Genomic DNA, 24,391 nt, shown 5'->3' with positions numbered 1-24,391 from the left:
CTCAGTAGGCAATATATTAGGAGATTGCAAACACAGAATTGTTACAAATGGATTTTATCATCTTAAGCACTTCTTTGTCAGGACCACGGAGGTGGTATCCCATGTGGTAAGCGGGGTCCTGTGTCAAACTGAAGGCCCAGGATCAAATCCCTCTGCCACATGGGGTGGCTGTTCTGGTAAGGGTCTGACTAACCCCAGCTTGCTTTAAAAAAAGAAAAGAAAAGAAAAGAATGATGATATATCAATATATCTGCATCCTAGTGCAATCTACAAACATTTATGGACCTCCATTCATTCCTCATTGTTTTCCATCTTTTAAGTGCACAGATATACAACCAGCGAGCGTGCATGCATCTGATAGTACGGGTTCTATTGAATAGTGGAATCGCGCAAATCCAATAAAAGCTTTCTCAAAGGCTTCCATTGAAAATTGAAGAAGCTTACAACAAATTTACACCAGAAGAAAGAGCATATACATGGGCATCAGACAATGACGTTGCCCTCAAATAAATGGCCTCTTGATTGCACATCACTTGCCAGAATCTGGCTGTCACAACCTCTTGCATTTGGCAAAGAGGAAAAAAATCGGTATGATTTTGCTATCAACCCCATCATAGGACATGACAGGAAACGTCTAAAAGCCATATCTGCACTTGTTTATGCATCAAAATTTCAAGCTTGCCAGTTTGGATACACCTTTCTGGCAATCACACATCAACCTCCATCAAGTTCTTCAAAACCATTGTCAGCATGTTCGCTGAGCTGAGATATATGTTGAAGCAAAAGCGGGATGGAATTGGGGGATGTACTCAAGGCAAACCAGCCACCCCAATTGACGCACCTTATGACGTAACTTACAGTTGAATTATTCAGGAGTACCTGCCAGACCCAGATGATTCTGACCACCAATAGTGAGTTCTTGTATCTCTTCTTGACCTCCTCATGTACCCTTTATCAAATGGGTAGTAACTGCGAGATTCGGTTGTTGGCTGAGAAGGGCTGCTTCCACTACCTTTCTTCTGTGCCTTTCGCATCATTTCCTCAGAATCAAATTGTAAGCGCTGTTAATCAGAGAAAAATAAACTTATTTCAGAATAAATCCATGCAAAATGGCAAATGGATGGCATATCATTTGGACAAGTAATAAACCAGTCTTGTCAAACACAAACTGAGATGATGCATGAACTTCTAGCCTTTGTTGGCCAACAGGTCCTATAGTTGTTTTCTAGAACTGAATATAATAATCAACAGAGAAAGCAAGCCTTGTCACAAGAAGACAAAAGAAACATCACCATCATCTCCACAAGCATGAAATAAGTGACAGACCTTGCTGGGGTCTGAGGCGATTGCATAAGCCTCTCCGATCATCTTAAAAAGTCTGTCTGCATCCTTGTATACCTCGTCAGCAACGTCTTTCCAGATACCATCATCACCGTTCTCATTTCTCACCAAGAATTGACCAGCCTATATCAACAGACGCATGGCAATAGTAAGACTCATATGGAAGCTAAGCCATTATTCTTTTTTTTTAGAGGAAATTATTAAAAATTTCGTAGCAAAAATAAGAAGCAGAACCTTGTCAGGGTGATGTTTCAGTGCTGCCTTGCGGTATGCTTTCTTGATTTCGGAAGCAGTGCACGATGTGTCAATTCCCCTAGGAAGAAACATTTCCAAACATTAGGTCATCCCAATCAGATACAGCAATTAGCACAATTAAATGTGCAAACACCACATATGCAAGTGCATTCACTCATGCATCTATAATTTTTTTTCTTGAGATTAAGAAAAGGAATCAAAAGCATCACATATGCAGAAGGTTAGAGAGATAAAGTAGTTGCTAACAACCATATTCTCTACATACAAATTGGTTATCAGACAATACAAATAGTAGTTGGGCTGTGGGAACAGTTTCTTGTAACAAGCCATTCTCATGGAAGCATGCCATCCATTATTTGGCATTCTCAGAGACATCAATTTTCTTGTGCTTGAAAAAGTTAAGAACCTATGCTACATAGCAGAGACAGGTTCAGGTCAAGCTTGTGTGAAACAAGGGTTTCATTGAGATTGAGATACACAAAGCACATACACACGAATTCACAATATCAGTTTCCTGTGTCACCTAGGTATGGGTGTAGGTGCGGGTACACATGTATGGAAGGTGTAGGTGCGGGTACACATGTATGGAAGGTACGACACGACAATTCCAAAAAAATGTGGGTACAGGGACACTACTATATATATCACATAAATACAAAATAAATACAAAATAAACTGAAAATAATCTAAATATATATGCTATTCTAAAATATATATTACATACTGAAAATATAAAGTTATAAACTGAAAATGGATAGGACACACAATATGGTGTGGACGGTACCTGCCCCCTTGTCGACACGGGTACGCCGACCAAAATGGCGTGTCCCGGTACCATAGTTTCCCAATAATATGGAAAGAGTTTTTCTTTGAGGAATATCAGCACTAATGCAAACACAAAATAATAAAATGAAGATTTTGAATAATTACAAATTGTTTTCAGAAGATGAATTTCTCAGGAAAATATTCTGATAAATTCATTTCAGAGGTATCTCAATTTACCATGATGTTTTGCCTTTTTCTGAATATCAACCCTTTAAAATCATAGATGCAAGAAGGTAGGTTCGATGAGAGAGAGAGAGAGAGAGAGAGAGAGATTAGCTTCAACCAAAGATAGTTTTGGTACTATAGTAATCTCCACCCATTTCTGTCAATGTCTCTCATTGTACGACAATACCTCACTTCAAATCCTAAATCATTGAAGTCCTTTCTATAGAGATATTTTTCAATCGATTATACCTTTTTTCAACCAGAACTGTAAAAGCATGATAAGATGCAAAAAAGGCAGAGAGAGAGAGAGAGAGAACATGATCACAAGCACAAACAATATTTAGCTCAGGAATGATGGGTTGGAACAACGTAATGGCAAATTTTGATTTACAAACCATGCTATGCAACATTGAAAAATAATTGGTCCATTCCTAAACTGGTTAGGATATATATAAAACTAGAATATGAGAACAACCGTGTGAACCACAATTTTCATGGATTTTTTGTTCTTTTCTTTAAAATCTAACCGTACCGATGTGATCTACATGTTTTATAATGACCAGCTCTTGAACCATCCGATTATGATGCATAAACAAGATTTTTTAAGGCCTTCAAACGAACAGCTTATAATCTTCATAAATATTCAAGCATCCAAAAATTGTATTTTTCATTAAAAATACAGGATCCAACAGTTGATTTCTAGCAAATTCACCATGCCAAACATATCTACATGGTTGGATTTGCAAAAGTGTTGAAAATGCCTAGTTCACACTATAGTTCTCATATTCTAGTGACTATATATATATATATATATATATATATATATATATATATATATATATATATTTGACATCTGAATGTCATTTCAGCTTATAGTAAAGGTTCAGAGTCTAGTTTTTTTTGCCTTGAAACAAGTTATCATGGTGAATGAGAATTGTATGGTTGCCATCACCAATTAGGAGTTAAAAAATACCCACTTCATGAAAGAACTTATATAAATTTGGAAGGAAGCTATTTGAAAATTCTATCCATGCATTGCATAACACAAAAGAGAGTTGGTGGTACATAAACAAGTCACCATCACGAATTTGAGAAACAGACCTAAAAAAAACAGTTGGCTTGTGTAGTATAATCCCCCATTACGTTTGTGTTTGTGTGAAAAAAAAAGGTTCAAAGCAGTAAAACCAGTGAGGTTTCAGTGGGGATTTTGACAGCTTATATGCTATGACTACTGAAGAAACTAATTATTTTCTAAATTTCAGATATGTGGGTTGAAGTTAAAAACACATACATGCACATATTATATGTGTACATACTATGTATGTCTAGGTATGTTAAGTACGCACATCTTTTTAACTAAAAATACATTTCTGAAATTTAGGAAACAACAATTAGGCTCTGTTTGAGAGCCAACTATCGGAGGACGCAGGGGGGGAAGCGTGGAATCCCCAGCAGCCACCATGCGTTTGGGGGCATGGAAAACTGGCATTTGAGGGAGTTCGAAGTGCATTTGCAGATGCTATTTCCACAATCCGACTACCACCGTGGAGAGGTAGTAATTTCTAACTTCTATCCCGACACCCACTTCCAATGGTGCTCCGGTGGTCTCTGATGGCCCACCCAGCTACCTTATTAACTACTTACCACTTCAACAAGCTGCCATTCTTTCTAGAAAACCCTAGCATCACTTTTTTTTCTTTCATTTTCCCCTTTTCTCCACCCTTCTACCTCCTATTAGCAAGCTTAAATAGAGCTATCTCAGCCATGGATAGTTGTGAGGAATGTTTCAAACAGAGGCATTCTTGTTTTATTCCTACCTGTTTTTGTCTTCTTCCCACTAATCTACGCATTGCCGCTTTTCGGCATTGTCTCCCCTCTTTGATTTTTTGCATCTTTTTTTATTGTGGGTGTTTTTCTAATGCAGCCATTTTCATTTTTTCTTTGTTTCTTTCTTGGTATATTTCCCCCTTTTGTTGGTGGTAATCTTTTTTATTGATGGTATTTATGTGATACATCTGCTTGAATATTTTCTAATGCATACCATGTTTGCTTTGTTTATGGTGAAGATTTTTTTTTGGAGAAAAACAGTGAAGAATTCCTTGATACATGATAAATGGTAACTCATCTGTTTTTATCTGGTATTTCATATTTTTTCCTCTGAATCTGATATTGAGCTGTACTTCATAGTTTATTGTATGATATGAATAGGTTCACATGGTATTACATGTTCTGTTGGTTCATGTGACAATTTTATGGTGCTTGTGGTTCTTCCTCAGTATCAAGGCTTGTAAGTAGCTGGAGAGGCAACTATTAAATCCACATATCATCCAAACAACTTGAAAATGGATTTGCAAAGTGCTGGCCAGAATAATGATGGTGCTCCCAAACAGATGGATAGGAGCTATCAAATCCACAACATTTATGGATTCCATAGTTCCTTCCCTAGCTACCTTCGACTGTCAGTTTCTAAACAGAGACTTAGTTCCTTGAGCAGAGTCATATCATGTAAGCAGCCAAATCCATGCTGAAACCTGATTCATGCATTATGTCCTTTCATGACAACAAGAGTATCAATGCTAGCATGCAAACAATATCTTCAACAGCTCACAAGTACAAGAAATGTCATCATAGCCAAAATTGACAGCGTACTCACAAGATCAAATATATATTCAATGGAATCTCTTTTCTGGCTTCTTCTTTAACAGTAGCGAGCCTTCGTTGAGCTTGTCTTAGATCATACACTGTACTTCCTGATCTTCCTAATGCCCCAGTTTCGTTTGGCTTGTCCTTGATCTGCCTTTCAAGAAGTGATACAAGTCTCTGAAGATCATTAGATGCTTGTCCGTAATCCCTAATCATCTCATGTAAGGTTGCCCTCCGAGAAACCGCCTAAGACATAGCATATGCAGTTAGATTTTGTAAGTAATAGGTCATAATTTGCACAGTTAATACAAAGATCACACTTGTTTTTCCTAGAGAAGTGTATTCTAATTCTTTGCACTCACTGAATTCACATGATCAAGTCAAAATATCTGGAGAATAATGTACATACACACATATATAAGAAGAGAGAGAGAGAGAGAGAGAGAGAGAGAGAGAGAGAGAGAGAGAGAGAGAGGAGAGCAGCAACTATTACTACATGATCAAATCAGGATACCCTTTCAGTCATGCTTAAACATTTAAACATACTTAGCTTCAAACGGGATACATTCTTGACAAAGAACAGAATTATTATTACATAAATGAAACAAATATTAAGAATCATTCTTTTGACAGAGAATGCAATCATTAGTACGTAAACTGAGCCTCTAAAGGGGATGGTGACATGTCAACCTCCCTGAATACTCCATGTGCCCTTGTCATATAGGTTAGTATGATGTGTGTCTTGAAAGGAAGGCTTGTGTGTGTAATGAACGGCTCCTAAACAGTCTTATGTCCAAAACCATCCTAAACAGCTTGAAAGGACAATACAGGTGTATGCATAATCTGAACTTATGGATGCACCGTGTATAGCTTAGTAGAAAGCATGTATTAGACTAGACATTTTTCATGTTTACAAGTTTTTTAGAGCAATTAAAAATCAACAGACCATATTGCATCGATACCTGATGAAATAAAAATCAATATTTCTCATTAAATCAATTTGATCCAAATTATGGTTTTTAGTAAATAAACAATCATGAAGACATCTACAGTTCAGGACTAAATAAAAAACACATGCAATGCAACTATGTTCTTCAGAAGTGTTTAGGATCTAAACTGTTTAGGAGCTACTCATTACACTATACAAACATGTGTGTGTGCATGTATACAATATGCGTATATGCACTACGTACATGCACCTAGCACCAGACACGAGTATGCTAAAATTTTGAACTACACATGTTACATACCAGAAAGACAGGCCGCATGAGGGATTATTCAAGCATATGACAATTAGCCCGGTTATCAATTTGTTTGACAACAGACCTGCAACATTTCTTTCTTCAGATTGGGAATAGAACATTATAAACCTGCTCTATGTCTCCAAATTTGCAGGAAAATTACCTTAATCCTGAGGAATTACCACAGCACAAAACCATTGGATAACATGGGATCAATTTCCTTCTCAGCTGATCATCTTACCAGATGAAAGAATGCAGTCTTTCAGAGATTATTTGCATATGGACCAGTTCTCACAACTTTTTGAAACTAGACCTCAAAAAGAGATGGCAAGGACAGCCAAGCATAGAGAGACATGAAAACATCAACATAGGTTGAAGAAAAATATTTTGAGGGCCCACGAGCCTCTTTTGAGCAAGTATTATGGTGTTGAGCAAGGACTCCAGAGATGAAAATTTATGGAGAAAGCAAAGACAGGTGATGATCACAGCCGAATTAGTGATATCCCAGCAAGGATAGGGCACTGGTGGTAAGTGTAATGCTGATGCTTCACCTTCTAGAGAAGCAATTACTTCACATGCAAGTTCAACAGGGACACAATATCCTTTCACCAAAGGGAGAATCCAGCATGAGATGGAGACCCAGATGCAATCCATATCCTAAGCAGATTTATATCTACCTCACCAAGTCGAAACCTATGTCACATGGATACTGGTACTGGCACATGGTATGATACACACCACACACACATATACATGTGTGTGTGTCAGTGCCTGTGTGTGCGTGTGTGAGCATGTGTTTGTGTGTGTGTGTGTGTGTGACAAACAGTTTATTCAACAAATGAGTATATGAAACTGTTCTACATTAGGCAATGTATCTGTCTCTTTGCAAATACAGATCCAATTCAGTTAGGGTATTGTATTGAGTCTATTGACACATTGCAATCAAAATAGCAAGGCCAATACGCAGATTCTGAACCAATAATCATATCATTTGCTATGAAAACAGATAATATCTGATGCAATAATGGAACATCCATAAATCATGGCCCATCAGTTATGGAAAATTTTTCCATAACAGAGCTGGGGGAATTAGGGCCCCCTCCCTTTTACAAACAGCTTTTAGCCAACCCAAACAGGCCAGAAGCCAGTTCATACTCCAGGCAGTTATTCAAACACCCATATACCGGTGAGGTTTGAACTTGCAACGTCCCATAACATGGTGACTTGCACAAACTGCTCCTACCAGGTGGTCGGAGCACCCATTGGTCATGGCCCATCAATTGGAGTTTCACATGTCAACCACAGAAACACAATAGCATGCTTATAGAGCAATGTGGGCTCACACAGCAGCACCACTTCAAAGACATACCTTTGGATAGTTTGCATCTAGAGCTATAGCTAAACTGCAATCGGCAATAGCATCTGTGATTTGGTTCAATGCCTGATATGCAGCTGCACGGTTGCAAAAGCATATTGCAGCAAAGGGCCGTGATTCAACATTGTAGGCTAAAGCCGATGTGTAATGTTCAACTGCTTCTGCATGCCTTCCTGCTTGAAATGCTTCATTTCCAGCGGACTAAAAGCGGAAAACAATGAAAAACACATCAGACCATTTATGAACAGGATTAATGGATAAATTATAAGAGAAAATTATCCCAAAACATGATATAAGGGAACATTCTGTTTTTTAATAGGGATTCAACCAATGAAAGTGAAATTTATGTTGAAACATATAACAAAAAACATTAATACTCAAATTTGGTGAACAGTATCTTGCCCAAGTTACGAGTAGATGACAAACAACTCATTTTGTATACAGAAATGGTGACTGTGAAATAACCAATAGAACTCAAGAGGGGTATGGATTTTCCAAAAGATACTGCAAGCATACTTGTACACTATGTCACACGGGTACGGGTACAAAAGGTACGCCACGGCAAATTCAAAAAATGTGGGAACCGAGACATGGCTATATAAGAGAGAGTTTGGGTCTGGGTCTGGATTATATATGGATCCACTATATTAGGATCCATATATAAGACTTCTTATAAAAGGGGAGGGTCTCTCTCTCTCGTCTTCTTCTTCCTTCTCCTCCTCTTCCTCTTTCTTCTTCCCTCTCCTCCTCTTCCTCTTCCTTCTACTCTTCCTCTTCCTCTTTTGACTTCTTCCTTCTCCTCTTCATCTTCCTCTTCCTCTTTCGACTTCTTCCTTCTCCTTCTCCTTCTCTTCCTCTTCGGATCTTACTCTTTTGTCTTCTTCTTCTCTTTCTCCTTTTTCTTCTTCTTCGTTCACCTCTTTTTTTTTCTTCTTTCTCCCTGCCTTTCACCGGCATAAAAAAAAATAAAAATTGGTTTGGGTAGGGCTGAACTCAACCCGATCCAGACCAGCACGTACCCGTGCTACATCCTGTACAAGTACCCATGTCGGGCCATGTCTACTGCTGCTCAATAGCCTTGTCTATGTGTCAGCTAGTACATGACTAGCACTTTCTTTTAAACAAGTGGTGTTACACAGCTACAGTGAGAATATAGACATTCCAACGTGGATGTTTTTTCTGATATTCCTGACCACCTGTTCGGTTGCCAAGATTATCCTGGTGGCTCACTTGACATGTATTGGCACTGTAGATGCATATTGAAACCTTTGAGATGTCCAATGTAAGGAAGCCAGAAACTTCAGGACCATAATGCAGTTTCTGACATTTGTAAATTACTCCGACACATGTAACACGGATACGGCTGGAAGGCCCCAGTACCCATGTTAACATTGGTACACACTGGGTGATGTCAGATCCAGACTCGGTTTTATTTGAGGGAAAGAGAGAGGACTGTCCTCAATATTCAATGACTTCATTTTTCCCATTTAGGTGTTTGACTATCTTCAAATTGCAGCATTACAGGTCAACATGGGCAATCTAAACACTTGTAATCATGTGTTATTGTCTGCCTTTTAAAAAATACATTGAAAACTTGAAGTGCTTTCTTACAATTACAAGTGGAAATGTTGGGAATTCAACTTTGACTTCGTCACAGGCTACAGAAAAACCAAAAGGAGCCTAGCATGAGCTCCTAACATGTGGGGGTACAAAGGTAAGAAACCTAATGTTGAGTTCTCTGCATTCTTCCTGAAGTAAAGAGTTGGCTGAATTCGAGACTGGAATCCTAAGGTCATCCTGAAAGGGGCAAGTTGCACCATACCCATTGCGTGCAGGTGCAAATAAAGGTAAATAAAACATTTGTGCAAATTCTTCTAAGGGAAATCTAGAAAAGATCCAAGCTAATAAAGAATTCGTACAATCATCAGAAAATTAGACATCTACCTGGTTGTGAATTTTCCAGTGCTTTAAGAATGTGGGTGGCTTTAGAAGAGGATAAGTATGAATCTGATTATTTGTTTTACAACCTATATCTAATTCGACATATCTTTAACTGCTTTACAGCCTATATCTAATCGACATATCTTTCCAAAAGACACAATAGCAATTTCCAAGTTAGATTTCAAATATTAGGAATCAAGCCATAAAGAAAAAGTTTTAGAATAAGACATAAAAAAACTTTTACAACAAGAATGGTAATTTGTTTTTTTAGTATAAATGCTTCCAAAACTGTCACATAGGTATCAATGCGGGTACATAGGGGGGATACGGCAATTATATATATATATATATATATATATATATATATATATATATATATATATATATATATATATATATATATATATATATATATTACTTTTTAAGAAAGGGATTGCATATATGTATCAACATATGCATGAGTATAGATACATACATGAAGACGTATAAATACAATACAAGTGTGTGTATCATAGTTGGCAAACCTGGCGAGTCGACTCGGGATTTCCTAAGTTGACCCGGATCGGCCCCCAGATGGGTTGCCGATTCAGGATCACCGATCTAGATGGCCTTTATGTGTTCTTTGACATGCATCTCATGATTTTAATGCACAATGCTAATGTAAAGTTACTTGTTATAAAGAATTACATATTGTTAAATCATAAATATTAACAATTATGTAGAGTTGTATGCTATTATAGCTTAATCATTGATATCATGTGTTAAATTTAGTGATTATGCAGCCTCGAATTTTATTATTTTCATGTCTTATTTGTGTAATAACACTGGAATCTATAGTCCTAACTCATCCGAGCCACTGAGTCAAGTCAAGGGTCGACTGATCCTAGCCCAAGTCATGAGTTTGCCAACTATGGTGTGTATAGAATCTGAATGTCATTTAATGAGTGAATGGGCCAACACATGGTCGCACCACACATCCACCCAAATGACAATTAGTGGCAGTCATGACCACCACTAAAGAGTTATTTTGCAACCAAAAAATAACTGTGCCACTGATTGCAGGCATGATCAGCGGCGCACAGCCGTGCATTGGGTGGTTGCCCTTAAGTTGTTGGAAGTTAGGACCTCTCTCTCTCTCTCTCTCTCTCTCTCTCTCTCTCTCTCTATATATATATATATATATATATATATCAAATACAGTCCAAGAATGGATGAAATAACCATGATAAACAGATGAATGGTCTCACATAATAGGTAATGGGTTGGGTCAGATCCAAAACAGGTATAACCCATACCCATAAAGTACCAGCACCAGTACCACGGTTGACATGGCTCGAAACGGGTACGGCACCCTTTTAGAAGCACCTATGTTACATGGTTCCACAATTAGTTCATATTGTTATTAATCAATAAGGTTGAGATCAGAAGATAATTCACAGTTCTCATAATACTTTGTTGAGAAATCTATAAATTTGTTGGATTTGATGGATGGAAGTTAGAACAAGTATGAGGCTATGAGCCTTCTTACAATGGTCCTAGAAAAAAGTAATTCTGAACTCTGGAATTAGTTGCACTCTGCATTTATCTTTTTTCTGTGGAACTACCTTTCACATATATGCAGGCGTGTGTGTGTGTGTGTGTGTGTGTGTGTGTGTGTGTGTGTGTGTGTTCAGCATTCTACATAATGATGACAATAAGTCATTATGTGTTGAAACACAATCAAGCAACCAACAATGGGAAGTATGAGCCTTTTTTAATGGTTCTAGAAATCAATAATCCTGAACTCTCGAACTAGTTGTGCTCCACCATATCCTGTCTTTTTTTCTGTGGAACGACCTTTCAAATGTATCACTTCCATGTCATATGGTAGCATAGAACAATAAGATTTCATATACATGCCGAGCATTCTAGATTACAACATAAGTCATCAGGTATTGGGAAACAATTATGCAACCAAGAATGGGAAACTATGTCACAGGGATTCGGCTAGCAGGGTGCCGCACCCGCGTCGACGCGACTCAACGTGGGTGCGGGTGCGGCACCGGGTGCGGTCAACCCGATCCTGGGTGCGTTGACCGCACCCAGGGTCATTTCGGTCCATTTTTTGGATTTTTTTTTTTTAAAAAATTGCCCTATGAAATGGGGTGCGGAATTTAAAAAAAAAAAAATCTGATGACAGCTGCTTGTTGTTGCTGCTCTTGTTTTATAAAGGGACACTTGTGTCCACAACATCTGACGAGCTTTGTTGGCATCCCATGCTATTCCTGTCTCCAAACAATTAATTCGCAGCTTTGGAAAACATACTGTTAACTTGGAAATGATGATCCTTCTTCGTCAAGGATTTTCTCTCTCCATAATAAATGATAATGGTGGTGGTAGCCTTGGTGGCTATTAGTATTCACTTTTCTCCTGACGAGATGGGTGCTCTAGCCGTAGCCTTGTGTAGACCTCTCTTTTTCACATGTCAAATCCAATAAATTTCTTTTAGCTGTGATCTGTGTGCAACTGTATATAAAATGAAATTTGAAGAACCCTAGGCAGTGGCGTGGCAGTGCAGTCGTAGGCCTCGTGAAGACTCTCTCTCCAACAAACCACATCAAACCTTTCGCTTATATTTTTTTTCGTGAAGACCAAGGAGTTTTAGACATGATTGAATCATGACAGTCAGCAGAACGCAGCAGGCTGGGTCGATCAGATTGCCAATCCTTTCGGTTCATCAATTTTGTCCCGTTGTGCCAAAGTACACAACAAGCAGAACGTGGGTAACAAGTCTTCAAACAAACACACCAGCAAAAAAAAACTGGACCCCCGACCCGCGCCGGGGGAACCCCCGGACCCCCTTTTATATATATATATATACACACACATTTTTGCCCCTGCCGCACTCCCGCACCCGGGTTTTTTGGAAGTGCCGAATCCCCGCACCCGCACCCATGTGACATAGATGGGAAACAACCACCTATAAGTAACTGAGGAACATGTAACTCGGCCTCAAAGCATATGTGAAAAAAATTGCAAGTAATCATGTGGTCATATTGCAGGTACAAATTTTTATATGCATAGCTATCAAGATGACCTAATCTGTAAAATGATAATGCTTTGATATGAAAATAAATACAGATATTAGGAGTGAGAAAAACGAAAAAAAGATGGGGGTCACTTCAAGAAGAGGATTTAAGCCTGTAACTTGGTAAATAAACGCAGCCAGAAAATGAAACATAATAGGTGTCTGAATGCTAAAATAAACACAGAAATAAAAAATATACTTCAATCAACACAAAGAGGAACCATTTATGAAGAAAATGATAAGAGTACTTTGAGGCGTAATAGTTCACGAATGACTGCAGGGAATGCCGTTGAAGATTCTGAAGTCTTGATACTGTGCCTGTAAGGATTTTAATCACATTTATCCATCTGGATACGTCTAGATATAATTCTAGATGCAAATAAAGAATAATAATGTCAAATTTTTATTCAAGAATGACGAAGCACCTACTTTTCTACATCAGAATCCCCTATCTCATGCTTCTGAAGCAAGTCAAGAGCATCCTCCAGCCTTCCCACAAGAAAATAGCACCTTGAAATCATGCACCAACGCCAAATCCTTACTGTAAACTTTTCTAATTTAGCTGTTCCATCTTTATGTTCAGACTTGCAGTAGGAACTGGCAGTCACATAGTTTCTCTCTGCAGCATCTAGAGTCTGTTCACACAACTGAATCACTTCTTCATACTTGCGAAGCTGCAGATGTAGAAAGTACATGTCAGAGCCCAATAATATAAAATTTCCATGTATTTGACAACTGGAAGAAATCGGATAACTTTTCCATAAAAGACAAACAAAAAATAGTAAATATGCATATGGTTATCTGAAATTGCAGTAATTGAGTAAGGCGAGCTGTGCAAAGTGCAAACCATTAAAAGAGCCTCTGCCTTCATTTCAACTAAGCACTCAGAGAATGGACTTATTGACAAAGCCTCAGCAATAACTTGCAATGCGTTAGCCGCAGCAACAGATGTCTTCTGCCGTAAAAGCTTACAAGCCTGATCCATGTACCCACCCAGTTGCTGCCAATCAGAAAAGCAACTTGTCATTTTAATACGAATATTAAACATTTACTTTGTCTTTTATAACAAGAAAATGAGAAGGTGGTCAATAGGCAAGATCTCCCAGGCTCCAAGCTTTCCAAAAAGATTCAATCATGGAAAAACTGAATATTAAAAAAAAATAAAAATAAAGAACACTAAAACCATGTGGATATGGAATCATTGAGAAACAAGGCCAGAGTTACAATTTTCAGATAAACCTTCCGTTTGGGTAAGTTATTTAGAACAGATAAATAGCAGCTTCAAGAAGGCATATTCCAGGAATTCAACTGCAATAATAGGAATCAGATGTATGCAACTCAGAGTATCAGAATACCTTGTAAGAATAGCATAACCCAGCAAAGGTCTAGTCGTGTTATTATAGCTGTAGCGCTATAACTTGAAAACAGTATGACATTGTGATATAATTGCTTACTAATAAGAGCATAAAGTCCAATAAGCCGATTGTTCTATCTATAGATTTCATGAAGGTGTCCTTAAGCAGTCTATAGATTTTGATAGCTAGTGAAGGAGTCGTGAATCCAAAGAAATTCATGAACAGTGCTTGTATACATATGGAAAAATGCATGTATGCTCATATGCCTGTAAGAATCAGTCTGGTTCTGTATAATGTTCATCAGTTCATGGTTCACGGTGTCCAACTAATATGCATTGTTTTTTCCATTTTAAGAAAAAAAACATGTCCTTTCTTTGCTGTGTAAGCAAACCATGGCAGCTCAGTTTACACCACTTGATGGGCATGCACAATACAAGGACAGTTCAACTGGTTCACTGCAAACAGGGGAATGAAGCACTCAAGCCATCATTAAATATCCCACTAATACTGTGCTAGAACTACCTGGGTCTTTTGTAAACCATTTGAAGCTTCCTTGACAACCTTTTGATCTATATTTGAGCCACTGCTGTATTGCAAGCATTTCTTGTAGTATGTTAATGCATCTTCAACATCCCCAAGGGCAAGATAGCAACTGAAAAAGAAAAAAACAACTAATTATTCCCAGCATTCATAGGGGTTATAGAAGCAGCATCTAAGGAAAGAAAACAAAATACCTACCACTACTACCACCACTGCTATTACTAAATACTACTACTACTACTACTACTACTACTACTACTACTACTACCACTAATAATAATAATAATAGTGATGGTGATGATAACATACTACAGGTAGGCATGTCCAACTGGATTGTAAATAAACCCTTCTGCAGAAAGAGGAGCCTAAACATTATATTGAATCAACAACAAACACAAACTAGTTAGCCTATAAAATGATGGATATATGACCCCTGTAGCTCAGAAGGGAACACATACATGTAGGTGGGTAGAGGTTCTGTTAAATAATAAGTTGGGAAAACATAAAAAGAAAACAACAAAAAACACTGACATTATGAAATAGCCTATTGTAATGGAATTGTAGCATATGCATTCATATCAATCATCTCAAAAGTGAAGAATTAAATACACCAGCCAATTAAAATGCAACATAGTTGAAGCACTTGAAACTATTCATTGTGTACTGAAGGGCATGAAGTGTTTGAGAATTTCTTATGGGAATTGTATTGTGCCTAACAAAATTTAGATAGATGACCTTGTACCAACAGTGTGCGCACGTGTTTGTGGGTTTGCCAGTATGATTAGTAATAGATGGATGAAATGGAGAAAACAGTGTTATCAGTATCGTACAATACTTTACATTGTGTCCCAGTATCAGTAGGAGAACCAATATGATAACCCCTGTATCGTTAAACTTGAGAACTATGTCACAGGGACTCGGCCAACTGGGTGCTGCACCCGCGTCGATGCGACACGACGTGGGTGTGCATGCGGGTGCGGCACCCGGTGCGGTCAACCTGATCCTGGGTGTGTTGACCGCACCCAAGGTCATTTATGTCCAACTTTTGGACTATATATATATATATATATATATATATATTTTTTTTTTTTTTGCCGCACCCCCGCACCCAAGTTTTTTGAAAGTGCCACACCCCCGCACCCGCACCCACACCCATGTGACAGCTTGAGAATATTAATCTATATCGAACCATATCGTACAATACAAGGGTGTATAGTATGGTACGCCTCCTATGAGTTGATTCACTTTTTTTTCAGTTTTCCAATGCCGGAAAAATGAAGGCTGGTGACTTATAAGGGTCCTTTTTAAGCCTCCATGGGCCATTTTGACACCATTTTTTCACATTCTCCCTCTACAAACCTCGTTTCTTAGTTAACGCATTGATTTTTGAGATTTTTTTCAAATCAACCCCAAAATTTGGGTGTTTGATAGATCCAAGTCTTAAAATATGTGATCTACCTTAAAGCCACCCCTTTCCATCTTAAACTTTTTTTTGCCTCTACCCCTGAAAACCGAGCTCTAGGGATTTGCTTAAAAGTGTTTAGGCATGCCTGCATCAAGAGACCCGGCATGAGATCATTGCATACTGGTTTATGAAGGGAATAAATTGCTTAATCAATGCAATTATTATAAAAGGGAGATTCATAGGGCATTTCAAGAATCAAACATCATTTGACTGGCACAAAGCAAAATGTGACTGCATGCATTTATAGCCTACTACCAGATGCTGTGAACTGGCAGATGAACAAACTATTGGAGGAGAATCAGAGGAAAAGAATGAGAAAACAAAAGGAGTCAATAGAAATTGAGGGTTGAAATATGTCCCAGACATGGGAAGATCTAGAAGTGCCTCTTGATGAGTTTGTGGAAGCAACCCGCCATGTCAGTGACCCTACTGAAGAGGAGCTAGAGATCTTGGTATTGAAGACAGACAACTGTGACACTAATCGTGCACCACCTCCATGACGTTAGCAGTGTGATAAGGAGAGGAGGAGGAAGAGGCTTTACGAGCTGGCAACTATTTGATTAAACAGGAAAACCTAGTAGTGAGGCACTTTTTTTATGAGACTTGCATGGTCTTCAATGCTACAATCTCATACCACTTTCAGGCTATATTTGATGCCATAACCAAATATAAAAGCTGGTTATAAGATGCCACTTTTTAGGGATTGAGGGGCAAGATTTTGAAACAAGTTTTCGCAAAAGTAAAGCAATGGTGTGGTGAGTTCAAGGTGTCATGGAAGACTATGGGTTGCACCATTATGGCAGATGGATGTATCAAAGTTAGCATTCACTAGAGGGAGAAGATGAAAGAGGAATACAAAGAGAGATGAAGAAGAAATTTCATAAGAAAGCAAACTGATACCATGTAATGAAACAAGGAGTCTTCACACACCTCACTCAAGAGGCACAAATCACACCCACAAATCGTCCAAAGCGCAAAAACCACTAAGGGCATATGAAGAACGCAATCACAAAGTGCACATGCACAAGTCCACTATGGGACAATCCAAAAAGCACTAAGGCTTACACAAGCACAAGAGTGCATACAATATCAAAAGAGAGATAACACTTAAAAATAATGAATTTATTCATCAAGGAACTTCAAAGAAGTTCTTAAATACAAGGGGCCTTAAGCCCTTATTTATAAACAAAAAGAGGCCAAGAGAGAGCCTCCAAATAGACATTGGGAGGCTCCCAACAGTCATATTTGTGACCTTTGAGAGTACTTCCAACAACTATAAGAAGGCATTTTACAAGAATGCCCTTACATAATGAGATAAAATACAAAAAATTAAAAAAAGAATAAAGAAAAACCTAATTTCTAACATGTACAAAATAACCAAAATGCCCCTGGTGGGTAACCTAAATTACATTATTAATTATAATTATATATACATATATTTTGAATAAATATATATATATATATATATGAAATTATACATAGAACTTAACAAGATCTGCCTTAGGATGTCATGTACCCAATCAAAGCATCAGGTGAAGGGCAACAGAGTTCATGCAAAGCGTTAACACAACGGCATGCATTTAATAAAGTCAACCTCATAGTGAACTCCACTAATAAACACATGCACACAACTAGATTCCAAGAAGACACTAATTCAAGCAACAATCTATTGCCATCAGACAGAGGTTAAAAATGAAGTCATCAATGCCTATGTTACATAACTAATTCGTGGAACAAAGCAAAAAGGGGAAAAAAGGAGATCCATCAAACACTCTACTTACTTTGCTGCTCTAAGTGGCACCCTTGGAAAGGTGGGATCTATTGCAATAGCTTCCATGCAGTCCATTAGTGCTTCTCTCACTCTGCCCAGAGACAAACGAGTTGCGGCACGATTGCTATAGCACAGCATCAGAGCTGTGATGCACTTTTTAGATGTCTCTTTTGGAGAAACACTACTCAGGCCACGTGTATAATACTCCTCAGCGACAGAAAAATCTCCTCTTCCATACGCTTGGTTTCCCCTGGCATAAACAGAATCAGAGTCTCAAGAACAAGAACCTAGAACTCAGGTGTTCAACAAAAACCAAGCGGGAAAAATAAAAGAAAAGAAAAGAAAAATATGAACCCTCATGAAGGAAAAGGCTGGAATAGAATAGAAATAAGATGCACCTTAATCGCCACTTTTCACAAGCCTCCAGCACTGCAGCTGCTGCAGTTGGTGTGGGCATTGACCATGCATCAGGAACAGGAGACTTTGTAGATAGTCTAGAACCAGATTCTCCCATAGTTCGATCAGCAGGAGGCATAAATTCTTGTTTTACTGTTGACTTTACATCTGTAAATAAGTTTTGGCTTAATGATGCCACAGAATTCTGCTCCCAACTGTGTTGAGTTACAAATGGAACTTCCTTTTCAATTCTAGGAGCTTGCTCAAGACCACCACCAGAAAGTGGGAACAGATTTACAGCAGGGGATTCCATATGAGAGTTTGCACTTGAAGTGGACCCACGAGCATCCTTGCCAGCTTTCATCCGAAAATTTCTTCTGGGATGTCTCTTTACTGCTGAGAAAGGAGCCTGGGAGGCAGGTGATGCATCAAAGGTGAATTTGGGTTCATTAATTCCGTCCACTTTTGAAGCAAAACTGAACTTTGCTTTGTCATCACCTAGATTTCCCGATTCCAATTTAGAGTTCTCGCCTGAGGTCATGCATCCCCCACCCTCCACATCTAAATTTGCCATTTTAGAGTTAAGCCATTCATTTTCAGGTCTTGAAGCAATACTGTCATCATAAGACCACCACGAAATGCCATTTCTATCTGACACAGAGCTCTCATGTCCAGTTTTGCTTTTGTCAGAATAATGCTTCGCATTTTCCCCAATCAACTCTTCTGGTATAGAACTCCAGTAGACTTTTTCCTTACATTCATCACTACAGACAGGCTGTGTTCCACCAAGTACCTTCCTATCTGTCTCATCGATAGTAACAGCATGATGGGAATCCTTCACTACATAATCAGCACCAAGATCAATAGATTCACCAGATGCTACAGAAGTTGGCCTTGAGTATTCACCACAAGGTGATGTCTCCCTGTAAGGAGAGAAATCCATTGGTGAATAACTACCTGAAGAATCCAACTCAGACTTCTCCTGGGAACTTCTCTCTTGAAAAAAAGATGACTTCTCCCTTGAGTGGACTGCAGCATGCTGCTTCGACTTCCCTCTCTTTTTCTTCGGTCTAACAGTTTTACTACGTACACCTTTTGCACTAAATATAAACTGTTTGTCAATACTTGTAAAAGGGTTCTCAGAAGAAGTCAAAGAGAAATCTTTCTGCAGACGTGAACTCTCAACTTTTGAAGCTCTTGCATCTGCAAGTGTTTTGTCTAATCCTCCCCAAGAACCAGGCAATTCTGATGGAATACTAGCAAATGATGGAATCTCGGACCCACTGGATGATGAAGGCAATCTGCTGCTTGTGTTGGGCCTTGAATCTTCCTTTGGTTGCACTGCAGGGCCAGGTTCCACCTCTCTTTCACCTCCAAACCTGAAAACTAGTGGAACTGTTTCAGGCCCCAACCAATCATGAGAACTCTTCTCTAATACATTTGATGCATCAATATCCTCACTGGAATACTTAGAAGAAGTGGCATCCATGTCTGTTCTGTGAACTGAAAAAGCCATATCATCACAAGCTTGCAAACCATGACCTCGTCTAGGAGCGTGATATGCCTTACCAGCTTTTCCAGCAACAGAAGAAAAAGCATGCCTGGAATTCTTCCCCTTGCTTGGAATATTCCTCTCTCTTCCTAATTTTCTGGACATACTGGAACCATCACTCAGGAACGTGCCATCAAAATCCAGTTTTTCACTTTCAGTATTTGATTTCCCCGTTTCTTTGGGCAACATGGCATCTAAGTTTCCAAAAGAATGACCACTCAAGTTATCATTTGACACTGAACCCTTTATATTACTAGATCCAAAGACAAATTCATTCTTCTGAGGAGCATCATCTACAACTGCAAATCCACTTTCATGAGTGCTAATCTTCTCATGGGTGGGACCCATACTATCTCTACCAAAGATCTCTGGCACACTGGGACCAGGAATATTATCAGTTGAGTGCATGCTACTCCGTGGTCTGTTTTCAAGATTCAACTTCTTCATCTCATCACGCAGGCTGGATGCTGAGTTTCCCTGAAACTGACTAGCTGAATTCTCATCTAAATCGGAAGCTTTATGCTGAAAAACAACATCTGCAGCTGAGAAACTGCTCTCACATCTAGAGCTCTCCTTGGTAGCAGAATCCCTGCTATAATTGCTGAAGGCCTTTGGCACATGGGGAGCAGGAGCATTACCAGTCTCATGCATGTCATTTTTATTGTTTGATGACTTCTTCTCATCAGGCAGATTGGATGCTGACCTCCCATGCAAATTGTAGCCTGAATTATCAATTGAAGCTTTTCTATGACTAATGCCAGTAGAATCTCCATGCTTTTGAAGACCATTATCCAAGCCCAAGGGCATGCTTTCACGTCTTGAGCTCTCAGCAAGCACTGGATCCTCTTTACCCCTGCCAAAGGCTCCTGGCTCACTGGGACAAGGATTCTTACCACCTTCAGCTCCATTGAGCGAAGTGCTTACTCCATTTTCTATGTTCAACTTCTTCATCTCATCATGTAATACAGAACCTGAATCTCCAAAAATATAACTGGATATATTCTTACTCGAAAAGGATGCTTTTGCACTACCAGACCTGAAAATATAACAGCTCTGCTGAAAAGGGTCACCTCCAGATATGCCCTCACCATTCTTTGATTCAAAAACAGGTTCCCTGACCCCTGGCTTGCTCTCACATGGAATGCAATCCCCACCAAAGTTCCCTGCCTCAGAAGGTGCAGGATGGTTGCCACTTGAGTATGTGCCACCACTATCCTGTAATCTGTTTTCGAGTTTCAACTTTCTCATCTCATCAGGCAGATTGGATGCTGAATTCTCCAGAAACTGACTAGCTGAAGCACTAGACCCAAACACAAAGCTGTTATTATCCAAACCCAAGGGCATGCTTTCACGTCTTGAGCTCTCAGCAAGCACCGGATCCTCTTTACCCCTGCCAAAGGCTCCCGGCTCACTGGGACAAGGATTCTTACCACCTTCAGCTCCATTGAGTGAAGTGCTTACTCCAATTTCTATGTTCAACTTCTTCATCTCATCATGCAATACAGAATCTGAATCTCCAAAAACATAACTGGATATATTCTTACTCGAAACAGACACTTTTGCACTATCAGACCTGAAAATAAAACAGCTCTGCTGAAAAGGGTTACCTCTGGATATGCCCTCACTATTCTTTGATTCAAAAACAGGTTCGCTGACCCCTGGCTTGCTCTCACCTGGAATGCATTCCCCACCAAAGTTCCCTGCCTCAGAAGATGCAGGATGGTTGCCACTTGAATATGTGCCACCACTATCCTGTAATCTGTTTTCGAGTTTCAACTTTCTCATCTCATCAGGCAGATTGGATGATGAATTTTTCGGAAACTGACTAGCTGAAGCACTAGACCCAAAGACAAAACTGTTATTAGGAAAAGCATTGCCTGCAAATGAGAATCTGCTTTCATTAGCGGCATTCTTACCAGTGACTGAATCCTGGATATTGCAGCTGAAAGCCCATTCCTTATTCAAAGCAGGAATATTATCCCTTGAGCATGCATCAATATGATTTTGCAATCTGCCTTCAATGGTCGACTTCTTCAACTCATCAGGCAGAATGAATGATGACTTCCCATGAGTATGATGATATGAATTATCTTTGGAACCCTTGGTATGAATGTGCAGCCTATTCATCTCATCATGCAAAGTATAACTAAGCTTGTCAATAGGATTACATGGAACTGATGCCTTTATACCATCAGACCCCAGAACAAAACCATTCTGCTGAAAAACATCATCTGCAGGCCTCTCACCAGCATTGAATTCAAAAGCAGTTGCTTTAACCTGCTCACTTGAATCTCGATTTCTGCCAATAGAGCTCTGCATCCCACTCTCCTTCTTTGATATTCCTGTCTCCTTAGAAAAAGCAGGTATTGAGCTTCCACTGAACCTGCTGGTCCAGTTTTCATCCAAGACGAAGCCTTTGGTACTCTTGCTCCCAAACGTGAAGCTAGTAGTGTTCAAATCAGTCATAGCAACTGATGCACCACTTTCCCCAGCATCATGGACAAAATTAGTTTCTTTTGTTGCCTGTGTTGCCCGAAAGTCGTCAACCCCAACTCTACCACTACCAAAGGTGAAGATTGTGGAGTTCAACCCAGTCCCTGAAAATGGCACTCCATGTTCCTGAATCTCAGAGGCAACACTAGATTCTGGTGTCCTACCAAGGCTACCCGGCCCAGCTTTAGGGATGCTGCTATCTACTCTAGGTTGACTCTCACAGTAATTAGAAGAGCAAGCCTCTTGCATTTCTTCAATTTTCAACTTCCTCACTTCATCAGGCAGCATACTTACTGTGTCCTCACTCGAACCCCTAGATGAGCATCTTTCCTTATCTGAGCTCCTTGCTTTCTGTCTGTCGCTACCAAAGACAAAACATTCACTTTTCGAGTCTTCCCCAGCAACTGAGTTCACCCTAGTGCCAGCATTAAATGTAAAAGCAGCAGAAGAGCAAAACTCTTGCATTTCTTCATCTTTCAACTTTCTCATTTGATCAGGTAACACATTCTCTGTGTTCCCACTCGAACCTCTCTCTGAACCCTTTTCTTTCTGTCTATTACTGCCAAAGACGAAGCATTCACTTCTTGGAACTTCGCCAGAAACTGAGCTCACTCTAGTACCAGCAATAAATGTAAAAGCAGCAGCATTGCTGTTCCGTTCTCCAACTGGTGGGGCGTTGCTATCCTCCTCAAGTATCCCATTCTTCCTAGAATCCGGAAATCTACCAGTTGAACCCACATTATCAATGTTCAACTTCCTCATCTCACTTGTCACTGTGAAATCCATGCTCCCACTAACATCTCCAGAACTTTCCGTACTCTGTTTCGAAAAGGAACCTTTCTGACTACCACTCCCAAATAAAATCTCGCTGCTATAAGAAACTCTGCACTGACCTCCATTCGAGCTCAACCCTGTATTGTTATCCTTACACAAGGAAGGCCCTCTCGAACCCAAGCTATTGAACGAGCTAGATCCTTTCCAATCCAACCTTATGCTCGGAGAAAATGGATTCTTCTCATGTTTACCCACAGAACACGAAGAACCACCCGCAACCTCATCACCGCTTCTTCCAAATACAGAAAAACCACCCACCCCTGACCCATGACATACTCGACGGCCACCTGAGCTGCCAATTTTGAAATCGCCATCGATCCTCCGATCACCGGCGTCGCTAAACCTCAAATCACCGACAAACTTTGAATCCTTTGATTCACCAGAAGTAACCCGAATCCCAGAAACACGTAAGTTACCGGTTCTCGACATTCCGTTACTCTCGTTATTATCAGAACCAAAGCCAAACTCAACTCTAGAACAATCTGAACCAAACAACTCAATGAGGCCACGAGATTTCACAGTCGATCGACCGTTACAATCCGAAAACGAAGAAACGGGCACCGAATTCAACCCGAGTGGATCGCTCGACGCCGCACCGATCTTCTCTTGACCGACTCCGGCACCAGAATCGCCGGGAGCCGAAGCCATCAACGTCTGTGAAGCGGATTGCCGCTTCAACTTAACGATCCGTGGCCTCGACGGATTCCGACTCTTCTCCGCCGTATTCGAGAACAACGTCGGCGGCACCGACGGCAGGAACGGGCTGTCTACGGGTTGTGCCCTAGAATTCTCGAACGAACTCGAGTTCCTCTGGTGCCCTTGGTAACTCTGAGCCCTAGGATTTTCAGAGGAACCCGAGCTCCTCTGTTGCCCTAGAAACGACGAATGTACATCTACAGGTTCAAACTTCGACGACGGTCGAGAGAAGTAACCGGAGGGTTCCTTGCCGGAAAAGGAACCGCCTAACGGAAAATTACCTCTGGGAACGCCGGAAAACGACGAGGAGGAGGAAGAAGGATGGGAGGAGGGATCCGTTGTCTGAGAATCTCTCGTCGTTCCGAAATCGACCGCCATAAGAAAGGAAGAAAAGAGAGAGAGAGAGAGAGAGAGAGAGAGAGAGAGAGAGAGAGAG

At 39.8% G+C, this 24,391-nt stretch overlaps 1 protein-coding gene across 1 annotated transcript; it reads right to left on the bottom strand.

The window, feature by feature from the left end:
- Nucleotides 1-246: 246 nt before the first annotated feature.
- LOC149814215 (uncharacterized) lies at nt 247-24,333 on the bottom strand. The gene is made up of 11 exons (XM_089989900.1): nt 18,383-24,333; nt 17,995-18,234; nt 14,731-14,860; nt 13,701-13,853; nt 13,283-13,527; nt 13,102-13,171; nt 7,840-8,046; nt 5,240-5,475; nt 1,576-1,654; nt 1,327-1,464; nt 247-1,061 (listed from the first exon to the last, which is right to left on the bottom strand). Exons 1-11 carry the CDS (start codon nt 24,331-24,333, stop codon nt 870-872), a joined length of 7,641 nt encoding a protein of 2,546 aa, XP_089846026.1. The 3' UTR covers nt 247-869.
- Between the last annotated feature and the right edge of the window lie 58 nt (nt 24,334-24,391).

The sequence above is a fragment of the Nuphar pumila genome, chromosome 15, assembly GCF_984573655.1.
Source record: "Nuphar pumila chromosome 15, dmNupPumi1.hap1.1, whole genome shotgun sequence".
Taxonomy (NCBI): Eukaryota; Viridiplantae; Streptophyta; class Magnoliopsida; order Nymphaeales; family Nymphaeaceae; genus Nuphar; species Nuphar pumila.
This window is presented reverse-complemented; position numbering and strand designations above follow the sequence as displayed.